The sequence below is a fragment of the Rhinopithecus roxellana genome, chromosome 1 (assembly GCF_007565055.1).
Source record: "Rhinopithecus roxellana isolate Shanxi Qingling chromosome 1, ASM756505v1, whole genome shotgun sequence".
NCBI lineage: Eukaryota > Metazoa > Chordata > Mammalia > Primates > Cercopithecidae > Rhinopithecus > Rhinopithecus roxellana.
The window spans coordinates 184390435-184413886 of NC_044549.1; the positions used below are offsets into that span (position 1 = coordinate 184390435).

Genomic DNA, 23452 nt, shown 5'->3' on the forward strand with positions numbered 1-23452 from the left:
GTCTCACTATGTTGCCCAGGCTGGATTCGAACTCCTGAGCTTAAGTGATTCTCCCACCTCAGCCTCCTAAGCAGCTGGGATTACAGGCACACACCACTATGCCCAGCTTTTAATTTTTTTTAAGTATAAAATACCATCCAAGTATTAGATTTGGTCAAAATACTATACTTTGAACTTAGTATTTTCTAAAGCACTTCTATTTGTTATCTATGATATGGTTATGGACAATTTATTTTTCATCTGATTGCCGTAAAACTTTTACTCTTCTTCAACAAGGTCACCATGAAATTGTTTTAACTAAGAATACAATGAAATAAAAGGAAATCTTTATCCCTAGGACCATACTACAACTCCTCATGGAAATGCAGACCTAATTAACCAAAAAGATAAAATGGTCAGCTCTAGAACTATTACCTAAGGTAAAAGATCATTTGATCATTTATATTAATAACAAGGACTCAACAATTCAGGATGTGTCATATTAAATGCTGCTATTCTTTGGTGGTTTCAAATCCTGTTGAATTCGTAAATCCAGTTACTTCAGTAATAATCTCTCAATCATCCCTCATTAGCCATTTGTCAGCATTCCTAAATAACTAGTGGTATAAAGAAAAATAATATAAAAATCAAGGCACTGTGATTACTCTTCCCCAGATGTATATAATACAGACCATTCAGAGCATGCTATCCCAAACTCCTCAGTATTCTACAACATAGAATTAGAAAACTATCATTTATTGATAGATTCAAGGTGTAATACAGGTTTCCAAAAATGTGGCAGTGAGAATACCAGCATAAAAAAGAGAAACTTGTGCTAAAAACAACCTGAATTCATCATTGGCAATATTACATAACAATCAAGTCCCTCACATACTAATGATTTCCACTTTGTCTATATTGCCAACCTCCCATGCATCAAAAAAAACACAAGATTATCAAACTTGGGAAGCAATAAAGTACTCTATGAATTTTTTAAGATCATAATATTAGGAAAGTTTGGTCAATTTGCAAAATATATCCTCATCCATGTGTACAATCTCATTTCTAATCATTTTTGCAGTGATCATTAGTGAATAAAGAACAGATTTACAACTTTATATAGCAGGGCATCTGGGTTCAACACAAAACTGTTACAAACGTTAGGTAAATACATGTTTCATAAGACACTGCTAATACTTAAAGCAATTAAATAAAATTCCAAATCTTGGAAAGCAAATAAAGACAAGACAACTAAGAAGCATTTTCCACCATTTACTCTTGTTATCAAAAATAGTTCAACTCTTCTTGCAAAACAAAAACAAAATAGTACATACTGGACACATACATCACATTTTTCTTCCTATGGCTTTAGCCCACCCCCACCCCACCAAAAAAAAAAAAACAAAAAACAAAACAAAACAAAAAAAAACCCAACAACAACAACAAAAACAACTCTACCTGACCACATTCACAGAAAATGACACCAGGATACACTACAAAACAGAAGGAGGTGTCATCTGCTCTGTGTCCAAAGGTTTCTTCTCCATGTCTTGTACTAGACGAGTAACCATCATTGAACATGCTGTGTGCCAAATCAAAACATAACTTCAACATATATCGGATCTTACTAGAGATGGTGAACGTAGTAGAAATTGGAAATTTTCCAGCAGTATTTTTCTTTAAGCACTGTCAAAGCTGCAGCTCTTCTTTTAAATCATAGATTATTTCATTACACCTCGTCAGTCCTTGTTTTATTTGGGCTGTGCTCTTTGAAGCAACTGACTAGATTTCCCTTCCACAGAATGTGTGTGACTCGTCTTCCCCATAAAAATTAACGGGAAGAAGTGCATTTAAACTGAAACATACTTTGTGCTTTATATGCAAGAGAGCATTCTAAAGAAAATCCTCCTAGCTTCAACCTACCTAAATGCACAGGTTTCATAAAAAGGCATTCTTATTAGGCCTCTATAAAAGACGCCTTCATAATGAACAGCACCCTTAAAAAAAAAAAAAAAAAAAAAAAACCTAGGAGCATATTCAAAATAAAGACTGTAGCAAATAAACTATTATAGAAAACAAAAGTCAAAGTGGCGGCCAGTAGCAATAAGTACAACACATAAATCTGGGCAAGTCTGGGGGCATTATTCCGATATTATTTTAAGTAAATCCCAATTACTAAATAAAATTTTTATAATTTTTAAAAAATTCTGTCACATACTAGTCTAAATTTAATTACCTTCAGAATAAAACTACTCTCCTTCACTTCATTTATCCAATTAGAACACTGCTCAAAATGGAGGGATTTAGAATTTTTTCCCTAGAAATGAGTGAGAAACAGCTAAACATTTGTAGTCTGACAGAATTTACTTTTTAAAAAGATTTCTTAAACATTCTAATGAGGGGGAATTTTTTATTTTCATAATACTGCTGATTTAAGAACTGCTACATACACCAGTAGCCAATATTTCATGATCAGAAATGGTATGATGTCAGCACAAAGGTTGAGCTGGACACATCGGCTTTCCAACAGGAGAAACGTCAATGGCATCTGAAGGCAGCACTGAGTTTCCTGAACTAATGGCTACTTTTCCACAAAAAAATTAGCACAATCTTTATGGACTGACTAGATACCACTTCCTTACATTTAATCATAAACTTTGATTATGCACAAAGCATGGCCATAAACAATGAGGTTAATGTTATTTTTCTTGCCAAAGTTCATTTTGTATAAATCAGTTGCATCAGCTTTGTTCTCAAACTATGAGGTTCTGTAAGAACTAAGGAAATATAGTTGTAGGGTTACTCCTCCATTATCTGCAAACTATTTCCCCGACACTAACACATATAACTTAGCAATGAAAACACTTGATACAAGTGATCTATATGCAGGAGCTCCGGCAAGTTAAACCAACAGAACCATAGCTGCCGTGAAACTGTAGCTATTTCCCTACCAGGAGTAGGTTTAAAAGACCCACTGATTTAACAGTCGAATCTCATGTCTATAGCTTCATCCAAACTTTTATCATCATGTGTACTGGCAGCTAAAAACGTCGTTACTGGGGACCCTGTGACATTTATTACACTGGTGCTGGTACTAGCGTTACGCACAGCAATGCTAGTCACGTTAATGCCCAAAGTGAGCCTGGTCTGCTCCAAGGCCTTTTCTGGCACGGCAAATGCCTCCAGCTTCTTCTCCCCATTGGCCATATAGGAGTTTTGGCAGCCACGACATATACAATCTAAGCAGGCTTTGCGGTTAGAGTAGCAAGGGCAGCGTTGGCCTCGGCATGTAAGAACACTTGGATTTTGAGTAGCACGCCCACATTTACACCCTTTCTTTTCCTGGGGTTTTTTGTACACAGTCTTGGTAGGACTTCCTGGCATAAAATGATGACTAGGAATCTTTTCCTTTACTGCTTTGTCTTTTTTAAGAATACCTGGCTTGGTTTTAGAGTGAGATTTCTTGGATCCATGTTCATGACTCTTTTTCATGCTTTTAGTAGATAAAAGTACAGTCTTGCTGATTTTAGGCGTTGTGCCTCCATTAGGAACAGTTGCTATAGGTTGAAGAGAAATTTTGCTCTCCCGTTTCACCGTCACAGGAGCAGATGCCCCCAGTGTTGGGCCTCGAATAATGGTAGAAATTGGAAGTGGCTGAACTTTCTCACTGTCGCTCTCTGATCTGGATCGTTTTCTATTCAATTTTGCTATCTTCGGAGTTGCTGCTGTACATGATAACCCATGAAGTGCAGGACTGGTGGACATAAAAACATTATGGCTAAGAGACTGGGAAGAAAGCTGCAGAAAAGGTCCATTGGATACAGTGGCTTCCAAGTTCGGCTGCAAATTAGGGCAACAGACCTCTGTATTTGAAACAGTTTCTAAGCTGCGGAGTACTTCCTCAACACTCAGTAACAGAGAGTCTCCAGGTTTTATATCTTCACTGAAACTGCAGATATCAATGCCTGTGGAACATAAGTCAGTGGCTACCGTGTCACAAACGGGTGGCAGGCTGTCAGACAGATCCTCAGTTTTTATGTCAACAGTGTTACATACGTCAATCGTATTTGAATGTTCAGGTGAAGGAATATTTATACCAAATCTATCTATTGAAAGCCCATTATAAGTAGGCAAACCATTGATAACAGAACTGCCAATAGCAATGCTGAGGGTGCTTTCAGACATTGGAGATAAACTAGCTTGAGGATCAGTTGTGGGTTCTGAGGTTGAAGGTAAAGGGGAATGTGTCAAACACAAAGTAAAGGATGAATCTGAGGGTTTTTCTGTCTCCTCACAAAACAATGATCCATCATTAAGCAAAGCCAAAATATCAGAAGAACAGTCAACTGCTTCTATTATATCCCGTGCCAGTGTAGTCTGTGTTATATACTCGCATAGTTTTTTGTAGCAGTTCACTAGGATGCTTAACTGCTTGTTTTCCTCAAACTGCTCATAGTCTTTGCACCAGCTACAGGAAGGTTTCATCATCATTTTCTTGCCTTTACAAGTTTTGCAGACATAATGTTGGCAGGTGGAGTTGGTGGGTGCAATAGGATCTTGTAGCAAATGTCCTAAGGGGGAGAAGGAGGAAAGCAAAGATTTTAGTAAAATAAATTTACCATTTCATAAACTGAAGTTTAGATGACATAAGTAATCTATCAAAATCGAGATGAATTAAACTCACTAGGCCAGATAACAAAAAATCTATCTTAGAAGAAACAGAAGAATCCTCAATTAGCTCGCTTTATTTCATGCCATATTCCCCATTCAGTTATCTCAAACCAAAATCATCCTTGATTCTGTCTCTCTCTCCCCAAGCAATATGTTCTGGTCCATCTTCTTATCCTCTTCCTCCAAAGGCTATAAAGTTAAAGATGTGAAGATCAGACACCAGAAGCACAAACTAGGGTTAAAACCCTTTGGATAGCCAGGTGTGGTGGCATGTGCCTGTAATCCCAGCTATTCAGGAGGCTGAGGTGATGGCTTCAGCCCTAGAGTTGAGGCTACGGTGAACTATGATCCTGCCACTGCATTCCAGCCTGGGTGACAAAGCGAGACCCTGTCTCAAAAACAAAACAAAACAAAACCCTTTGGACCTCAACCTAACAACATGGCAATGCTACAACATTCTGAACAAAATCATAATGATTATTTTGTGCTGGACACTGGGGAAAAATATATGAGTAAGAGAGATTTAGTCCCTGCCCTCATAAAAGATAGTCTTGAGGGCATTAATCAGTAGAAAAGCACCTTCACAAAAAAAAAAAAAAAAAAATTTTTTTCAACCAGTTTTTACCGCATGTATACTAATCATAAACTTTACAGAAAAAAGATCAAAATTAGTTTCAGGGCACAGAGGCTCATGCCTATAAGCCCAGCACTTTGGAAGGTTGAGGCGGGCGGATCACCTGAGGTCAGGAGTTCAAGGCCAGCCTGGCCAATATGGTGACACCCCATTTCTATTAAAAATACAAAAAAACTAACCGGGCATGGTGGTATGCACCTGTCGTCCTAGCTGCTAGGGAGCTGAGGCAGAAGCATCATCTGAACCCAGGAAACTGAGGTAGCATGAGCTGAGATCACACCACTGCACTTCAGCCTAACCAATAGAGCGAGACTTAGTCTCAAAAAAAGAAAAAAGAAAAAAAAGGCTAGGCATGGTGGCTCATGCCTGTAACCCCAGCACTTTGGGAGGCTGAGGTGGGCAGATCACCTGAGGTCAGGATTTTGAGACCAGCCTAGCCAACATGGCGAAACCCTGTCTCTACTAAAAATGCAAAAATTAGCCAGGCAGGGTGGTGGGCACCTGTAATCCCAGCTGTTCAGGAAGCTGAGGCAGGAGAATCCCTTGAACCCAGGCGACGAGGTTGCATTGAGCCGCGATTGTGTCACTGCACTCCAGCCTGGGCGACAAGAGCAAAACTCTGTCTCATTTTTTAAAAAAAAAGGAGTTACAGTAGGAAAGAACTATGTTCAACTACATTAAAACAAACAGAAAGGAGTACTACTCAACTCAAATTCTTCTAGAAAAAAATACAATAGGGAAAAAATTATATTTAAACTTATTAAAGAAAAAAAAATTAGGGTATAATACTGGGCTCAAATTCTTTTGACAGAATTCAAAACGACCATGGTTTAATTACAAACCACAGGTATCCTAACTGCGACAATACAGTAAATGAAGTAGTCCCCCGACTTGACGCAACTGTCAAATTATAAATAACATATACATATGAACCAAGAAGGGAAAGGAACTAGATCCAGTTCCTATCTCCACCCTTATTCTCCAAAGCTGCAACTGCTCCTTGGTTCCTAATTCAGACAAATAGTCAGCAACTACCCAAAGTAGTACCTCTTCTCATAAATCACACAAAGAGTACGTTCAACCACAAAAGAAATTAGAAATTACAGGGAAAAAAAAATCAGAAAAATCCCCAAGTATCTGGAAATTAAACATATACCAAAATAATTTATAAGCCAAAAAATCACAAGAGAAACTGAGGAAACATTTACCAAATGAAAACACCACATATCAAAATTTGGAGAATGCAACTAAAGCAGTGTTTCGTGGGAAACTTAATAGCTTTGAAAATCTGAATCAGAAAATAAGGTCTTGAGCTAGGCACAGTGGCACATGCCTGTTGTTCTAGCTCTCTGAGAGGCGGAGGTGGGACAATCATTTAAGCCCAGGAGTTCAAGACCAGCTTGGGCAAGACAGCAAGTCCCTGTCTCTAAAAAAATAATAATAAATTTTAAGAAAGAGGCTGGGCGGGGCGCGGTGGCTCACAACTGCAAATCCCAGCACTTTGGGAGGCCGAGGCGGGCAGATCACAAGGTCAAGAGATTGAGACCATCCTGGCCAACATGGTGAAACTCCGTCTCTACTAAAAATACAAAAATTAGCTGGGAGTGGTAACATGCACCTGTAGTCCCAGCTACTCGGGGGGCTGAGGCAGGACAAGTGCTTGAACCCGGGAGGCGGAGGTTGCAGTGAGCCAAGATGGTGCCTCTGCACTCCAGCCTGGTGAAAGAGCGAGACTCTGGAAAAAAAAAAAAAAAAGAAGAGGCTGGACGCAGTGGCTCACGCTTGTAATCCCAGCACCCCGGGAGGCCAAGGCAGATGGACCACCTGACATCAGGAGTTCAAGACCAGCCTGACCCACATGATGAAACCCTGTCTCTACTAAAATAACAAAATTAGCTGGGCGTGGTGGTGCATGCCTGTAATCCCAGCTACTTGGTAGACTGAGGCACAAGAATCATTTGAACCTGGGAGGCAGAGATTGCAGTGAGCCGAGATTGTGCCATTACACTCCAAGCCTGGGCAACAAGAGCGAAACTCCGTCTCAAAATAAATAAATAAATAAATTTTAAAAAAGAAGGGGGCATCCATCTCAGGGAGACCTGGCCTTCAGAAATGACAACATTGGACCCCAGGAGGAGCCTGCAATTTCCACTGCTTTCCTCAGGCATTTCTACCTGGCTGTGATGGATGAGCAGCTCATGGCTTCCAAGACTCCAGAACTACTACTGTCTACATGTACCACTCTTACACTTTAAAATAATGAATACATTTCCATAATGGTCTCTAACATTTCCTTACAGTACCAACTACTTCTTACCTCTTTGCCCTACCCTCCCCCAAAAAACTACCTTTTTCAAAAGAAAGCCATATTTCCATTGTGCTGGAGTCCAGTATTTCTTGATACATGTAATTCTACCTAGGTCTTCTTAATATGTTCTTTTAAACAACTGAATTATATCTTCAGATTATGAAAGATTAATCCTAATGTGAAACTTAGGATACAGTTTTGAGTACAGCTGATCAAAATCAAAGAAGTTTCTTTAAAAGGAAAAAAAGCCTCTTTAAGGGGAGGAACCGAAGTGCTGAAGTAATGGAAGTCCGTCTGCATGTGGAAGGAAATGGGAAGCAAATGGGAGAGAGAGACTAGAAAACATAAAATGGGTTACTTGACTGGTGATTAGGTGGGTGTAAAGAAGCAAGTTAAAAGGCTAAAGGGAAAGGCAACTTTCCATCATCTATAGAAAGCTATGTAAGACAAGGACTCCCCTTTTTTCCAAAAGCATTGTAAAAAGAATGAAGTCTCCTTGGAAAAAAAAAATTATACCTCAATGTCCCCAATAAGATTGCTTAATAAATTATGTTTCCGGCCAGGTGCAGTGGCTCACTACCTGTAATCCAGCACTTTGGGAGGCCAAGGTGGGCGGATCACAAGGTCAAGAGATTGAGACCATCCTGGCTAACACGGTGAAACCCCATCAACACAAAAAAGGAGCCAGACATGGTGGTGGGCGCCTGTAGTCCCAGCTACGTGGGAGGCTGAGGCAGGAGAATGGCGTGAACCCAGGAGGCAGAGCTTGCAGTGAGCCAAGATCGCACCACTGCACTCCAGCCTGGGCGACAGAGCCAGACTCCGTCTCAAAAGCAAACAAACAAAATAAATAAATAAATAATGTTTCCTCCAAGCTACGCAATTCTTTTAACTGTTGAAGAAGAGAAAATGTTCACAATATATTTAGTTGTAAACTGAGTGATAAAACTACATATTGTAAGGCCCATTTTAAAAATACACTGTCTATGTGTGTATGCACGTAAAAATAGAAAATATAAAAAATAAAAAAGCAAAGACTCAAGTCAATAACCAAAGCTTTCTTTCACCTTAATAGGAATCCCAAACTAAGCAGGTTAAAGCAAATAATGAAGATTAGAGCAGGCCACAGTGGCTCACACCTGTTATCCCATCATTTCGGGAGGCTGAGGCAGGCCGATCACCTGAGGTTAAGAGTTCAACACCAGTCTGGCCAACATGGTAAAACCTTGTCTCTACTAAAAATATAAAAATTATCCAAGGGTGGTGAACACCTGTAATCCCAGCAACTCAAGAGACTGAGGCAGGAGAACTGCTTGAACCTGGGAGGAGGTTGCAATGAGCCAAGATAGTGCCACTGAACTCCAGCCTGGGCGAGAAAGCCAGACTCCATCTCAAAAAAATGAAAATAAAGAAATGAATACAGATTAGGGCAGAAACCAATACAAGAGAAAGCAGAAAAACCAAAGAGAAAAAAAAAAAAAACACCAAAAGTTGGTCACTGTAAAAGATCAAAGAAAAAAAGAAAATACAAATTACCAAAATCAGGAATGAAAGGAGTCAGAGTATCACCAGTGCCCTACAAAACGTGAAGAATTAAGGAAGTCCTATGAACAACTTTATGCCAACAATTTTAGACTACTTCAATGAAATGGACACGTATCTCTAAAGACACAAATGACCAAAATTGACTGGAGAAAAAGTTTTAAAACGGAATAGACCTGTAATAAAAGTTTTAAATAGTTACTGAAGATTTTCCTCAAAAGGAGACTCCAGGGCTAAATGTCTTCACTGGTAAATGCTAACAAATAATTAAAAAGAAAAAACACTCAAACACAGAGGAGGAGAAAACACTTCCCAACTCATATTTAAAGGCCAGTAACTACCATTAAAGAAAACAAGGCCACCAGACTAAAGAAAATACAAACCGCCAGGCACAGTGGCTCACGCCTGTAATCCCAGCACTTTGGGAGGCCAAGGTGGGCGGATCACCTGAGGTGGGGAGTTCTAGGCGAGCCTGACCAATATGCAGAAACCCCATCTCTATTAAAAATACAAAAATCAGCCGGGCGTGGTGGCGCATGCCTGTAAATCCCAGCTACTTGGGAGACTGAGGCAGGAGAATCACTTCAACCCAGGAGGCGGAGGTTGCAGTGAGGCGAAATCGTGCCACTGCACTCCAGCCTGGGGAACAAAATCATCTCAAAAAAACTAAAAAGGAAAAAAAGAAAAGACAAACCAAAATCTCCCATAAATACGACAAAATCCTTAACAAAACATTCAAGAGAATCCCACAACATATAATACAATACCTATTCAAACACACACACACACAAATTCACAAACGAGAAATTGAACATCTTTAACTTGACGGTCGTGGGCATCAATAAAAAATCTAAGGCCAACTTTACTTAAAGGTAAAAACACTTTCCTTCCAAAGATCAGGATCAAAGAAAGGATAACTGCTTTTGCCACTGCTTTTCAAAATTGTACTTGTTCTAGCTGGTGCGGTAAGGTTCAAAAGAAAAAGAAAAAAAAAAAGGCATCACGACTAAAAAGAAACAAGTAAAATTGTTTTAGTAATGAATTACACAATTCTGCTTACAGAAAATCTCAAAAAACGCATACACACAAACTACTAGTACCAGTAAGCAAATTTAGCAAGGTCACAGCACAAACAATATATGCTAAAGTCCACTGTATTTTCCATTTCTATATGCTAGGAATGGACAAATTAATTTTTTAAAATTCCATTCACAATAGCATCAAGAATATACTTAAAATCCTTAGAAAAACTTTAACAAAGACTTCTACACGCAGCACTACAAAACACAGCTGAAAGAAATTAAAGAGGCCGGGCGCGGTGGCTCAAGCCTGTAATCCCAGCACTTTGGGAGGCCGAGACGGGCGGATCACGAGGTCAGGAGATCGAGACCATCCTGGCTAACATGGTGAAACCCCGTCTCTACTAAAAAAATACAAAAAACTAGCCGGGCGAGGTGGCGGGCGCCTGTAGTCCCAGCTACTCGGGAGGCTGAGGCAGGAGAATGGCGTAAACCCAGGAGGCGGAGTTTGCAGTGAGCTGAGATCTGGCCACTGCACTCCAGCCTGGGTGACAGAGCAAGACTCCTTCTCAAAAAAAAAAAAAAAAAAAAAGAAATTAAAGAGTATCTAAACAGACATTTCATGTTCACGGATTAGAAGACTATCAATATATTGTCAAGATGGCAATTTTCCCCAAAATTGATCTATCTCTAAGTTCAATGCAATCTTTATTCCCAGGCGGCTTTTTTTTCTTAAAGAAATTGACTGGGCCGGGCGCGGTGGCTCAAGCCTGTAATCCCAGCACTTTGGGAGGCCGAGACGGGCGGATCACGAGGTCAGGAGATCGAGACCATCCTGGCTAACACGGTGAAACCCCGTCTCTACTAAAAAGACAAAATCTAGCCGGGCGAGGTGGCGGCGCCTGTAGTCCCAGCTACTCGGGAGGCTGAGGCAGGAGAATGGCGTGAACCCGGGAGGCGGAGCTTGCAGTGAGCTGAGATCTGGCCACTGCACTCCAGTCTGGGTGACAGAGCGAGACTCCGTCTCAAAAAAAAAAAAAAAAAAAAAAAAAAAAAGAAATTGACTGGCTGATCCTAAAATTCATATAGAATCACAGAGGACTGGCAAAACAACTTTGAAAAACAACAAAATTACAGGACTTACACTACCAAATTCTGAATTTGACTATAAAGCCATAGTAATCAAGACAGCGCGGTAATGACAAAAGTATAGACACATGCATCAATGGAACAGAATTCAGAGTCCAGAAACAAATTATTACATTTATAGTCAACCAATTTGTGTGACAGGGGTACCCAGATGATTCAATGGGGAAAGGAGAGTATTTTCAACATACCATGTGAAACAATTTGATATCCAAATGCCAAAAGCAAAAAAAAAAACTTACACCCTTACCTCACAACATACACAAAAATTAAAATGATCACAAACCTAAATGTAAGAGCTAAAATATAGAAATTCTAGAAGAAAACAGAGGAGAAAATCTTTTTTCCTCCTTTCCTCCTACAAATACACTTTGTATTGGCCAAAGTGTTCTTAGATGTGACATCAAATGCACAATTCACAAAAAGGAAAAAAAAATAGTAACATGGATTTTCTCAAAATTAAAAACTTACTGTGCTTCAAAAGACACCATTAAGAAAATGAAAAAACAGTCAGGAGTGGTGGCTCACCCCTGTAATCCCAGCACTTTGGGAGGCTAAAGTGGGCAGATCACCTGAGGTCAGGAGTTCAAGACCAGCCTGGCCAATGTGGCAAAACCCCGTCTCTACTAAAAGTATAAAATAAAACTAGCCAGGCGTGGTGGTACACGCCTGTAGTCCTGGCTACTCAGGAGGCTGGGGCAGGAGAATCGCTTGAATCCGAGAAGCAGAGGTTGCAGTGAGCCAAGATCGTGCCAATGCACTCCAGGCCTGGGAGACAGAGAAAGACTCTGTCAAGAAAGAAAAGAAGAAAAGAAAGAGGAGAGTCAGAGGAGAGACAGAGGCCGAGTTGGAGGCAGAGGGGGAGGAGGAGGGGGAGGAGAGAAAGAGAATTAAAAATAAACCACAGACTGGGAGAAAATATTTGCAAATCACATTTTTTAAAAAAACTTAATGTAAACTGCCCATGGTAGTTCACACCTGTAATCCCAGCACTTTGGGAGGCTGTGACGGGCAGTTCAGGAGTTCAAGACCAGCCTGGCCAACACAGTGAAACCCCATCTCTACTAAAAATACAAAACTTAGCTGGCTGTGGTGGCACACGCCTGTAGTCCCAGCTACTCGGGAGGCTGAGGCAGGAGAATCACTTGAACCCAGGAGGCGGAGGTTGCAGCGAGCCGAGACCATGCCCTTGCACTCCAGCCTGGGAGACAGAGCAAGCCTCGGTCTCGATTAAAAAAAAAAAAATTCAGGCCGGGCGCGGTGGCTCAAGCCTGTAATCCCAGCACTTTGGGGGGCCGAGACGGGAGGATCACGAGGTCAGGAGATCGTGAAACCCCGTCTCTACTAAAAAATACAAAAAACTAGCCGGGCGAGGTGGGGGGCGCCTGTAGTCCCAGCTACTTGGGAGGCTGAGGCAGGAGAATGGCGTAAACTCGGGAGGCGGAGCTTGCAGTGAGCTGAGATCCGGCCACTGCACTCCAGCCCGGGCGGCAGAGCGAGACTCCGTCTCAAAAAAAAAATTCAAATGAGTAAAATGACAATATAATTTTAAAAGCAAAAATTTGAATAAACATTTCACCAAAGAAAATATATGAATGACTTGGCGGGCGCGGTGCCTCACACCCATAATCCCAGCACTTTAAGAGGACAAGGTGGGCGGATTATGAGGTCAGGAGATCGAGACCATTCTGGCCAACATGGTGAAACCACATCTCTACTAGAATACAAAAAACTAGCCAGGCATGGTAGTGCATGCCTGTAGTACCAGCTACTCGGGAGGCTGAGGCTGGAGAATGGCGGGAACCCGGGAAGCGGAGCTTGCAGTGAGCCGAGATGGCGCCACTGCGCTCCAGCCTGGGCGACAGAGGGAGACTCCGTCTCAAAAAAAAAAAAAAAAAAAAAAAAAAAAAAAATAGAATGGCTAAATTCAAAACGACAATGCCAAAAGTTGACAAAGATGTGAAGAAACTGGAATCCTTGTATACTGCTGGAAAAATGTAAAATGGTACAATCACATTGAAATAGTTTGGTGGTTTCTTAAAAAGTTAAAACCCAAATTTACCATAGAAATCAGTAAAATTCTACTCCTAGGAACCTACCTAAAGAGAAATAAAAACAAATCCACACAGAAAAATGTATGTGAATGTGCAAAGCAGCATGATTCCTAATGGCCAAAAATTAGACACAATCCAAATGTCCATTAAATTGGTGAGTAAACAAAATATATATTCATGAACTTCCAAAACATTTGCTAAGTGAAAGAAGCACATACAAAAGAGTACATTATTGCATAATCCCATTTATATAAAATGCCCAGAAATGACAGAAAAGCAGAAAATCAGTGGTTGCCTAGGGCTGAGAGTATGGAGCAGACATTAACTGTAAATGGGCAAAGTGGAACTTTTTAGGGGAATGAAAGTGTTCTAAAATCAGATAGTGGTGATGGTTACACAACTCTAAAATTTTAAAATAACACTTTAAGACAAGGCACCAATAGTTAGAGAATCCAACCTTCTACCTAATGCCTATGCAAGGATCCCTTAAAGAGTGCCCTTAACTTCATCTAAGGAAGGACACAAGGGATAGAAAGGGAAAAAAATACATATATATGCATTTTTTTTTCCAAGAAAGAGTCTTGCTCTGTTGCCCAGGCTAGAGTACAGTGGTGCGATCTCAGCTCACTACAACCTCTGCCTCCTGGGTTCAAGCAATTCTCCTGCCTCAGTATCCCGAGTAGCTGGGATTTACAAGTGTCCACCACCACACCCAGGTAATGTTTGTATTTTTAGTATAGACGGGGTTTCACCATGTTGGCCAGGCTGGTCTCGAACTCCTGGCCTCATGATCTACATGTCTAGGCCTCCCAAAGTGCTGGGATTACAGGCGTGAGCCACAGCACCCGGCCCTATATATACATTTGAAAGGATAAACCATAAGTTTAAAAAAAGAGAACTACCAGGCCAGGTGTGGTGGCTCACACCTGTAATCCCAGCAGTTTGAGAAGCTAACATAGGCAGATAGCTTGAGCTCAGGAGCTTGAAACCAGCCTGGGCAACACGGCAAAATCCCATCTCCACAAAAAAAAAAAAATATATATATATATATATATAGCCGTGGCATGCACCTGTAGTCCCAGCTACTCAGGAGGCTAAGTTGAGAGGATGGCTTGAGCCTGGACCAGAGGTTGCAGTGAGGAGAGATTGCACCACTGTGGTCCAGCCTGAGTGACAGAGCCTGCACCTGTCTCAAAAACAAAATAAAAGGGCTACCAATTGGGAGGGAGAGACAGAACAAAGTGAAATAGGAAAACATTACTCTGAGTTTAATCTGTCTTATAGATTTTATTTTCAAACCATGTAAATATTTTATATAATAGTATAACAAAACGAAAATGTTACACAAAATCTCTAAAAACCAAACTAAAACAACCTTAATTTTATATCAAATTGGTGGCATACAATCCAAAGAGTGACTATTTCAAATGACTATAACACACAAAATTGCCTCAATCCTTGGGATCCTCATTTTTCTTACTTTCAGTAACCACACTGTTGGCGGCAGTGCTGATAATAATTATAATAAAAGTGTTAGTGCATACCGTGGGATAAAAAGTCAATGTTAATGCCTTGAGGACTTGGTTTTTTTTTTTTTTTTTTTTTTTGTTTTGTTTTTTTTTTTCCAGTAGGAAGAAGGAGGAAAGTTGTAAAAGAGAAAAGGTTACATTAAAAATCCTGTAGCCCTAGAGTTCAAGACTAGCCTGGCAAACATCATGAAACCGTTGCTACTAAAAATACAAAAAATTAGCCAGGCATGGTGGTGGGCACCAGTAATCCCAGCTACTCGGAAGGCTGAGGCAGGAAAATTGCTTGAATCCAGGAGGTGGAGGTTGCAGTGTGCTGAGATTGCACCATTGCACTCCAGCCTGGGAAACAGAGCGAGACTCCGTCTCAAATAAATATAAATATAAACATAAATTATAAATATAAATCCTATGGCCCTAAAATGAAGTTCAACTGGACTTACCACTATGAACTCATGTTTTAATCTTATATGTGTATGTGCTTATTTCCCAGCACTATGTGTGTGTGTGTTTCCTAGCACTATCCATTGAAAAGGCCTGGAAACAAGAAACAACCCCAGCAGCAATGAATACAGACGACAGGATTGAAAAACAATTTCCTTTTGAAAAGAATCAGAGCTTCTTGGACAAATGGCTAATTTCAAGTGTGTGCCATGAATTGTACAAGAGGAGTTTTGATCACCTTGTTATGCCAGAAAGCATAGCAACTATCAAAATCAAGACTCAGGGGCAAACCTGAAGAGGTTCCCACTGACCAAAGACGAGAGAATCTAAACATGCATGATATAGTTAGGCTTTGTGTCCCCACCCAAATCTCATCTTGAATTGTAATCCCTATAATTCCCATGTGCCAAGGGACAGACCAGGTGGAGATAACTGAATCACGGGAGCAGTTTCCCTTGCTGTTCTTGTGAAAATCAGTTCTCACGAGATCTGATGGTTTTACAAGGGGCTCTTCCCCACTTCACTGGGCACTTCTCCTTCCTGCCACCATGTGAAAAAGGTGCCTTGCTTCCTCTCTTTGCCTTCCACCAAGATTGTAAGTTTCCTGAGGCCTCCCCAGCCATGCTGAACTGTGAGTCAATTAAGCCCCTTTCCTTTGTAAATTACCCAGTTTCAGGAAGTTCTTTATAGCAGTATGAAAACAGACTAATACAATACATAAACGCAATGAAATGAAGCATATCTAAAATGTTCAAATCTGAGTTTTTTTAAAAAAGAAAACAAAATCAGTTTCAGGATACTAGTGAAGCAGCTCATGAGTCTGAAAACTAGTAAATAAGAGCAAGAATCAAGTATTTGTCCTAATTTAACTTTAGGAAATATACCACCAAATAACCAAATCATGGAGAAGTTTCTCTTCACAGGAATAATCCAGCTAATATGTTAATCAAAACCTCCCCAAACCATGGAGTACCTTAAAGGACTCATACTCCACATGTCTTTAGTCTTCCATGAGGTTTTAGAAAAGTAACCATGCCAACTGTTGAGAAATGAAAATAAGTTAGAAGACACCAAAACTCACTTATTAGCTCCACAGATTGCCCACCATTCCCCACCACAAATATCTGAAACTTAAATATTAAAGATGCCCATTGGCAAACTTTCTTTATGCACTCAGATAACCATCCTAACTCTTAAAAGTTTCCCCAAGAGTTCTCTATACACCTCACAATGAAGGCAACTCCAATGATGTGAGAAATAGAAAAGAGTCATTCAGGGGTTTCTTAGCTGCGATCACGGTTAACCAAATATCTAACTATATGTCTCTAAGGAACCCCCCACCTCCAATTTAAGAAATACCAGACAACATACTTAAATTTGTTAACATACTTAAATTTGTTGAAAGAAAGAAATAAAAGGAAGGAAGGAAGGGAGGGAGGGAGGGAGGAAGGAAGGAAAGAAAGAATGCATCTTATCCTAGAAAATAAAATGGATGGGCAATATGCACCAAGGGGAAATACATCAGTCACTGGTAGATTCTCCTATAAAAACCATGAAGCGTTTAAGGAAAGGTTTGATTTAGCATAGATTGTGTTCCACAAGTACAAAAAAAGACTCGCTCAAAATACACACCTTCAGACTTCGTTCTGTTGCCCACTCTGGAGTGTAGTGGCATGATCTCGGCTCACCACAACCTCCATCTCCCAGGTTCAAGCAATTCTCCTGCCTCAGCCTCCCAAGCAGCTGGGACCACAGATGCGCACCACTGTGTCTGGCTAATTTTTTGTGTTTTTAGTAGAGACGGGGTTTCACCATGTTGGCCAGGCTGGTCTTGAACTCCTGGTCCTCAGGTGATCCGCCCGCCTTGGCCTCCCAAAGTGCTGGGATTACAGGCATGAGCCACCGCGCAAGTCCAGACTTCAAAAAAAAAAAAAAAAAAAAGTAAAGTCCATGACAAAAAAAAAAAAAAAAGTAAAGTCCATGACAAAAAAAAAAGTCTCACTGCATTGCCTTGAAACCTTATCTGCAATACTTCACAACTACCTTATCTGCAATACTTCACGATTACCTTCTTTTTCATCACATATAACTAAATGAATACTTATGTGCTCTGTCTAAACAAATAATGTGATATTGACCCTAAAAATACTCATTTTTGTGCCTCAACATTTTCATTTTTGTTTAGTTACCGATTTACTCTCCCTCTTCTTAACTGCTTTTCCCCAAGTCAGTCAATTTTAAATTTAAAGCTAAGACATAAGTTTTAGGATACCACAATGCTAATTTTTGTAATTTCTGGGAAAATATAACTGTTCGTAATTAATTTACTAAGATACTTAATATCAGATTTTTTTAAAGCTCTTAATAAGTGAATCTTTTTATTATGGAGACTTTCAAACAAAAGCAGAACACAAGCAACCTCCATATAACTCATAACCCAGAATAATTATCATGATTATGCCACATTTAATTCACCTACTCATCTTCTGTTATTTCAAAAAGCAAATCCAGACATCATAAATTTTTAAACCAGATTAAGATTTGTTAATGACTACAAAATAAATAGAAAAAATGAATAAGATCTAGTATTTGATAGCATAACAGGGTGACTATAGTCACTAATAACTGTACATTTAAAATTAAAAGAGTATATGGGATAACTAAAAAGAGTATAATTGTTCGTAACACAAACGATAAATACTCGAGGGGGTTTTACATGATTACGCATTGCATGCCTGTATCAAAACATTTCATGTACCCCACAAATACATACACCTACTATGTACCTATAAAAATTAAAATAAAATATTTAAATGTACATGCCAGCAAAAAAAAAAAAAAGAAGAAGAAGAAAAAAAAAAATTTACAAGAAAAACTGGGCCAGGCACAATGGCTCACACCTGTAATCCTGTAATCCCAGTACTTTGGGAGGCTGAGGTGGGCGGATCACTTGAGGTCAGGCGTTCGAAACCAGTCTGGACAACATGGTCCAGGCTGTCTCTACCAAAAATACAAAAATTAGCTGGGCATGGTGGCGGGCACCTATAATCCCAGCTACTCAGGAGGCAAGAGAACTGTCTGAGCCCAGGGCAGTGAGATGGTGAGGGCAGTGAGACAAGATCGCGCCATTGCACTCCAGCCTGGGCGACAGAGCAAGGCTCCATCTTAAAAAAAAGTAAGTTTTAAGGCCCCAGAAGGGGCTTTAATTCAGTCACCAAAAAAAAAAAAAAAAAAAAAAACACACACACATTTTAAGTAATTTTTTTTGAATCAACATGCTTTTTAGAGCAATAAACCTTCCCTCTTATTAAAACACATTTAACACAGATCATTCAAATAATTACAGCATTAACATGCCAAAACTAGAACCTGGATTGACTGGCATTTATCCTCATGCACACCCCTGACAAGAATCACTGCCAGCCAGCATCAAGATTTACAGAGCAGCGTAAAAGTTTGAAGCAACATAAGTTTAAGAGGCAAATAGCGCTAAAATAAATAAACCGTAACTAAGTCTCAGACTTATTGCCCCTGTCTCTACACAAGAGATGGGCACTCCTCCTTAGCATAGATAAACAAGGTTAATAGTACTCTTGGAAAATTCTTCTAAATACACAGTTGATCCCAATTTTCAATAAAGCAACTAGTAATTCACTCACTTCAAAATACTACTGGTAAAGGTGGCTGTACTACAAATTTTATGCTGATGTAGAGACCACCAAGTAAATTATGTCTTAATCACTTCTGAAGCAAGATTTTTTTTATTCTCCATTCTAACTGAACTATTTACTGTCACAAATATTTTGACCAGATTATGAGAGAAATTAAGTTTATGGAAATGAGGGAAAGGGGCACAAGAAAAAATAAAATTGATAATGGCTAATACTTAGCAAAATTTGTTAACAACTAAAAATAAACCTGTGAACACTGGACCTGGCAATAATAATGATCATAAAATGGCAAAAATTATCATAAAATGTAACATGGACAAATTAAACATGAGTAACAAGAGACTTTATCAATCAAATCCTCATTTTAAAGGTCACAAGCAAAAGAATTCCCAATGAAAATTTCAGTAAAATAAAAACTTGGTAAAAGTGAAAAATGGTTTAGTTGTTCTACAGAAAAAAAATTATCAAGGAATTAAACTACCTCAATGGCTTAACTTTGGCCTTTGACAAAAATGCATCATATAATTCTAATTTAAATGTCATATGCACAAAAAAATTTCTCAGAATCAAAACATTCTGTATTTACCACCAGCCTCTCTCCACAATTCTTTTTCATCTGGCCATGCTTCTATGACAGCAAGGACTAACTAATCAATAACCTCAAATAATGCAAATAATTTTACATAAACCTTTTGTTTAAGATTCATGAGGATGAAGGAAAATGAAGACTCACATGAACATCATGAAATGCCACTAACAGAAAGCAAAAAATGGACACATGCAGGCGATGATTTATAATTAAAACCATCATATCATTTGTCCAAGATGCATTCTCAGAAACCAGAATTTTAAATGGTCAAGGTATCCACAAGAAGACTCAAATCTTATAATACTTAAATATATGGGAAAATTTGAAATGGTAAAAAACCAGTTTTTGTAATACCCTCCACCAACTTTTCCAAACTAATGAAAGAGAAAATTAACAGTACAAACTCCAACAGCTATAAAATATGTGGCAACCTACAAAAAACAGGAAACAGTTTTCTGCTTTTGTTGATGAGAACCACATCACACATCAAACAGAAGAGATATCTACACAGTAACTCAATAAAATATGCTTTCCATCAGAGCCTAAATTTGCTTCCCAACAAATTGACCCACACCAAAAACAGGAATAAAAAGCAGCCAGAGAAACTCAATATTAAGTTCTCAAGAGGGCTGGGAGTGGTGGCTCACACCTGTAATCCCAGCACTTTGGGAGGCCAAGGCAGGAGTATCGCTTGAAGCCAGGAGGAATTCAAGATCAGCCTGGGTAACAAAATGAGTGAGACCCTGACTCTACCAAAAAAACAAACAAGCAAGCTCTTAAGGCAAAAGAAAAAGAATTAAAGGTGACAAAACTTCACTTGCTAAAATGGAATAATAACATTCATAAGACTTTAAAATTATTACTAAAGAAACAAGAATAAGAACACTAACCAGTTATCTTAAAATACTCAAAAAATTACTGGATAAAGAAAATGTGGCACACATAAACCATAGAATACTATGCAGTCATAAAAAAGGATGAGTTCAGGTCCTTTGCAGGGACATGGATGAAATTGGAAACCATCATTCTCAGCAAAAGAACAGAAAACCATGAAATTGGAAACCATCATTCTCAGCAAACTAACACAAGAACAGAAAACCAAACACCGCATGTTCTCACTCATAAGTGGGAGTTGAATAATGACAACACATGGACACAGGAAGGGGAACATCACACATCTGAGCCTGTCGGGAGGGTGGGGGGCTAAGGGAGGGACAGCACTAGGAAAAATACCTAGATGACTGGTTGATGGGTGCAGCAAACCACCATGGCATGTGTACACCTATGTAACAAACCTGCACGTTCTGCACATGTATCCCAGAACTTAAAGTGTAATAATGAAAAAAAAAAAAAACCTCAAAAAAGTTTTTAAATAGAAAGTTTTCTAAGTTCACTGATTCTACAACCAACTTCCTCAGCAATTACTACTAAATGAGATAACATCCTTTTCAACAGCAACTGCTTTCCAAATGGCCCAGATAACTTTACTGATCATCTAAGTATAGCTACAATCATATATACAGAAGAAAATACAGAAGAAAAAAAAGAAAACCTTTATTAACAGCAAAAAGAATTTTGTTGCCAGCCGAATCACACTGCTGTGAAGCTCTTGAACAAAAGACAACATGGTAACTTAGGCAATGACAAAACATTTGAATGGATGACAAGAGGCACACTTAATCTTGGAAAGGCACTCTGAAATGCTGCAAACAGAAAAATCTTCCACTATTTTGCACAGGAATGTAGTCTTGGATTCTGCCAGGCAAATCTTTCCTGCACCATGAGGGCATGGCTTGCTTTTTTGTTGTTGTTATTGTTGCTTGTGAGGGGTTGCTTATTTTATAAATGGTTATGGGTATATAATTTGTGCGCATATGTATGGGGTTACATGTGATATTCTCTTAAGCATATGACACGTAACAATCAAATGAGGCTAACTGGAATATCCATCACCTCAAACATTTATCATTTCTTTGTGTTGGGAACATTCCAAATCCACTCCTCTAGATATTATGGGTTTTGTTTTTGTTTTGTTTTCTGAGACGTAGTCTCACTCTGTCGCCTAGGCTGCAGTGCAGTGGCATAATCACTGCAACCTCTGCCTCCCTGGTTCAAGCGATTCTCCTGCCTCAGCCTCCTGAGTAATTGGGATTACAAGCGCGCACCACCACGCCCAGCTAATTTTTATATTTTTAGTAGAGATGGGGTTTCACCACGTTGGCCAGGGTGGTCTTGAACTCCTCCTGACCTCAGGTGATCCACCTGCCTCAGCCTCCCAAAGTGCTCGGATTACAGGCGTGAGCCACCGCGCCCAGCCTCTAGATGTTTTGAAACATACAATAAATCATGGTTAACTGGCCAGGCGCGGTCCAGCACTTTGGGAGGCCGAGGTGGGTAGATCACTTGAGGTCAGAAGTTCAAGACCAGCCTGGCCAACATGGTGAAACCTCATCTCTACTAAAATACAAAAAGTAGCCGGGTGTGGTGGTGGGTGCCTGTAATCCCAGTTACTCAGGCTGAGGCACGAATCATTTGAGCCCAGGAGACGGAAGATGCAGTGAGCCAGAATCACACCACCGCACTCCAGCCTGGGTGACAGAGCGAGACTCCACTAAAAAAAAAAAAAAAAAAAAAAAAAAAAAAAAAACAGTGGGGTGGTGGCTCTTGTCTATAATCCCAGCACTTTGGGAGGCTGAGGCAGGCGGGTCACCTGAGGTCAGAGGTTCAAGACCAGCCTGGCCAACATGGTGAAACCCAGTCTCTACTTAAAAATATACATATACAAAAGTTAGCTGGGTGTGGTGGCTGCCGCATGCCTGTAATCCCATCTACTCAGGAGGCTGAGGCAGGAGAATCATTTGAGCCCAGGAGGCAGAGGCTGCAGTGAGCCGACATCACAACACTGCACTCCGGCAGTGTTGGGAGACACTTGGGAGACAAGAGCGAAAAATCCCTCTCCAAAAAAAAAAAAATTGCTAACTATAGTCACTCTACTGTGTGACTGAAGTGCAAGGCCTTTCCATAAAGACTCAATCCAACCATATTTGTTTCAGATACACTTCACAGCTTTCCATTTTCTACAGGATGACCAAAAAGAAAAAAACGTCTCTTTTTTTTTTTTTTTTTTTTTGAGACGGGAGTCTCGCTCTGTTGAGTGCAGTGGCGTGATCTTGGCTCACCGCAACCTCGGCCTCCTGGGTTCAATCGATTCTCCTGCCTCAGCCTCCAGAGTAGCTGGGACTACAGGCGTGCACCACCACGCCCAGTTAAGTTTTGTATTTTTAGTAGAGACGGGGTTTCACCATCTTGGCCAAGATGGTCTCGATCTCTTGACCTCATGATCCGCCCACCTCGACCTCCCAAAGTGCTGGGATTACAGGAGTGAGCCACCGTGCCCAGCCTGTCCATATTTTTAAATAACCCAAATCAGGCCAAAAAAGAGTATAAGTCTGATCTCAAACTGGCAAGGGGATACCCTTTTAATTTATAAAAGGAGGTAAAATGAGACAACAGAACCCTAACAATGATGGGAGGGAAAAGAGGCCAATTATATGCCAAGATTTGTTCAATATGTTTGAGAAAGTATTCTACTTTTTGTTCCATCCCAAAACATGTCCTAATGATGAATGTTTTCTGTATGTTTGGCATTGTACAAAGTAATCATTTTCTTTCACTATATTATTACTCAACATTTACCTGGATATGTCTCACAAACATGAGAAAATGAGACATGCTAAATCTTCGAAAGTTTAGCAAGTCATTCCTCTGTCTCAAATCAAAAGAAGTCTAAGTTAGACACTGTTAGAAGTCAGATTCCTAGGCATGCAAACCTTAAGGACAGGTTAGTGTGCACAAAGCTCATCAAGGCT

At 39.9% G+C, this 23452-nt stretch overlaps 1 protein-coding gene across 3 annotated transcripts in view; it reads right to left on the minus strand.

The window, feature by feature from the left end:
- Positions 1-716: 716 nt before the first annotated feature.
- The window catches only part of MSL2 (MSL complex subunit 2), a 47150-nt gene continuing 24414 nt past the window's right edge, over positions 717-23452 (minus strand). Inside the window, exons 1-2 of one of the 3 annotated variants that reach the window (XM_030934361.1) lie at positions 16956-16976; positions 717-4550 (exon numbers count right to left, since the gene is read on the minus strand). In XM_030934361.1, coding sequence (XP_030790221.1) covers positions 2959-4470 — 1512 coding nt within the window. In that variant the 5' untranslated portion in view covers positions 4471-4550; positions 16956-16976 and the 3' untranslated portion in view covers positions 717-2958. Of the gene's footprint in view, positions 4551-16955; positions 16977-23452 lie in introns of those variants that run through there. The other 2 variants (XM_030934365.1, XM_010364828.2) reach the window with 2 other exon arrangements.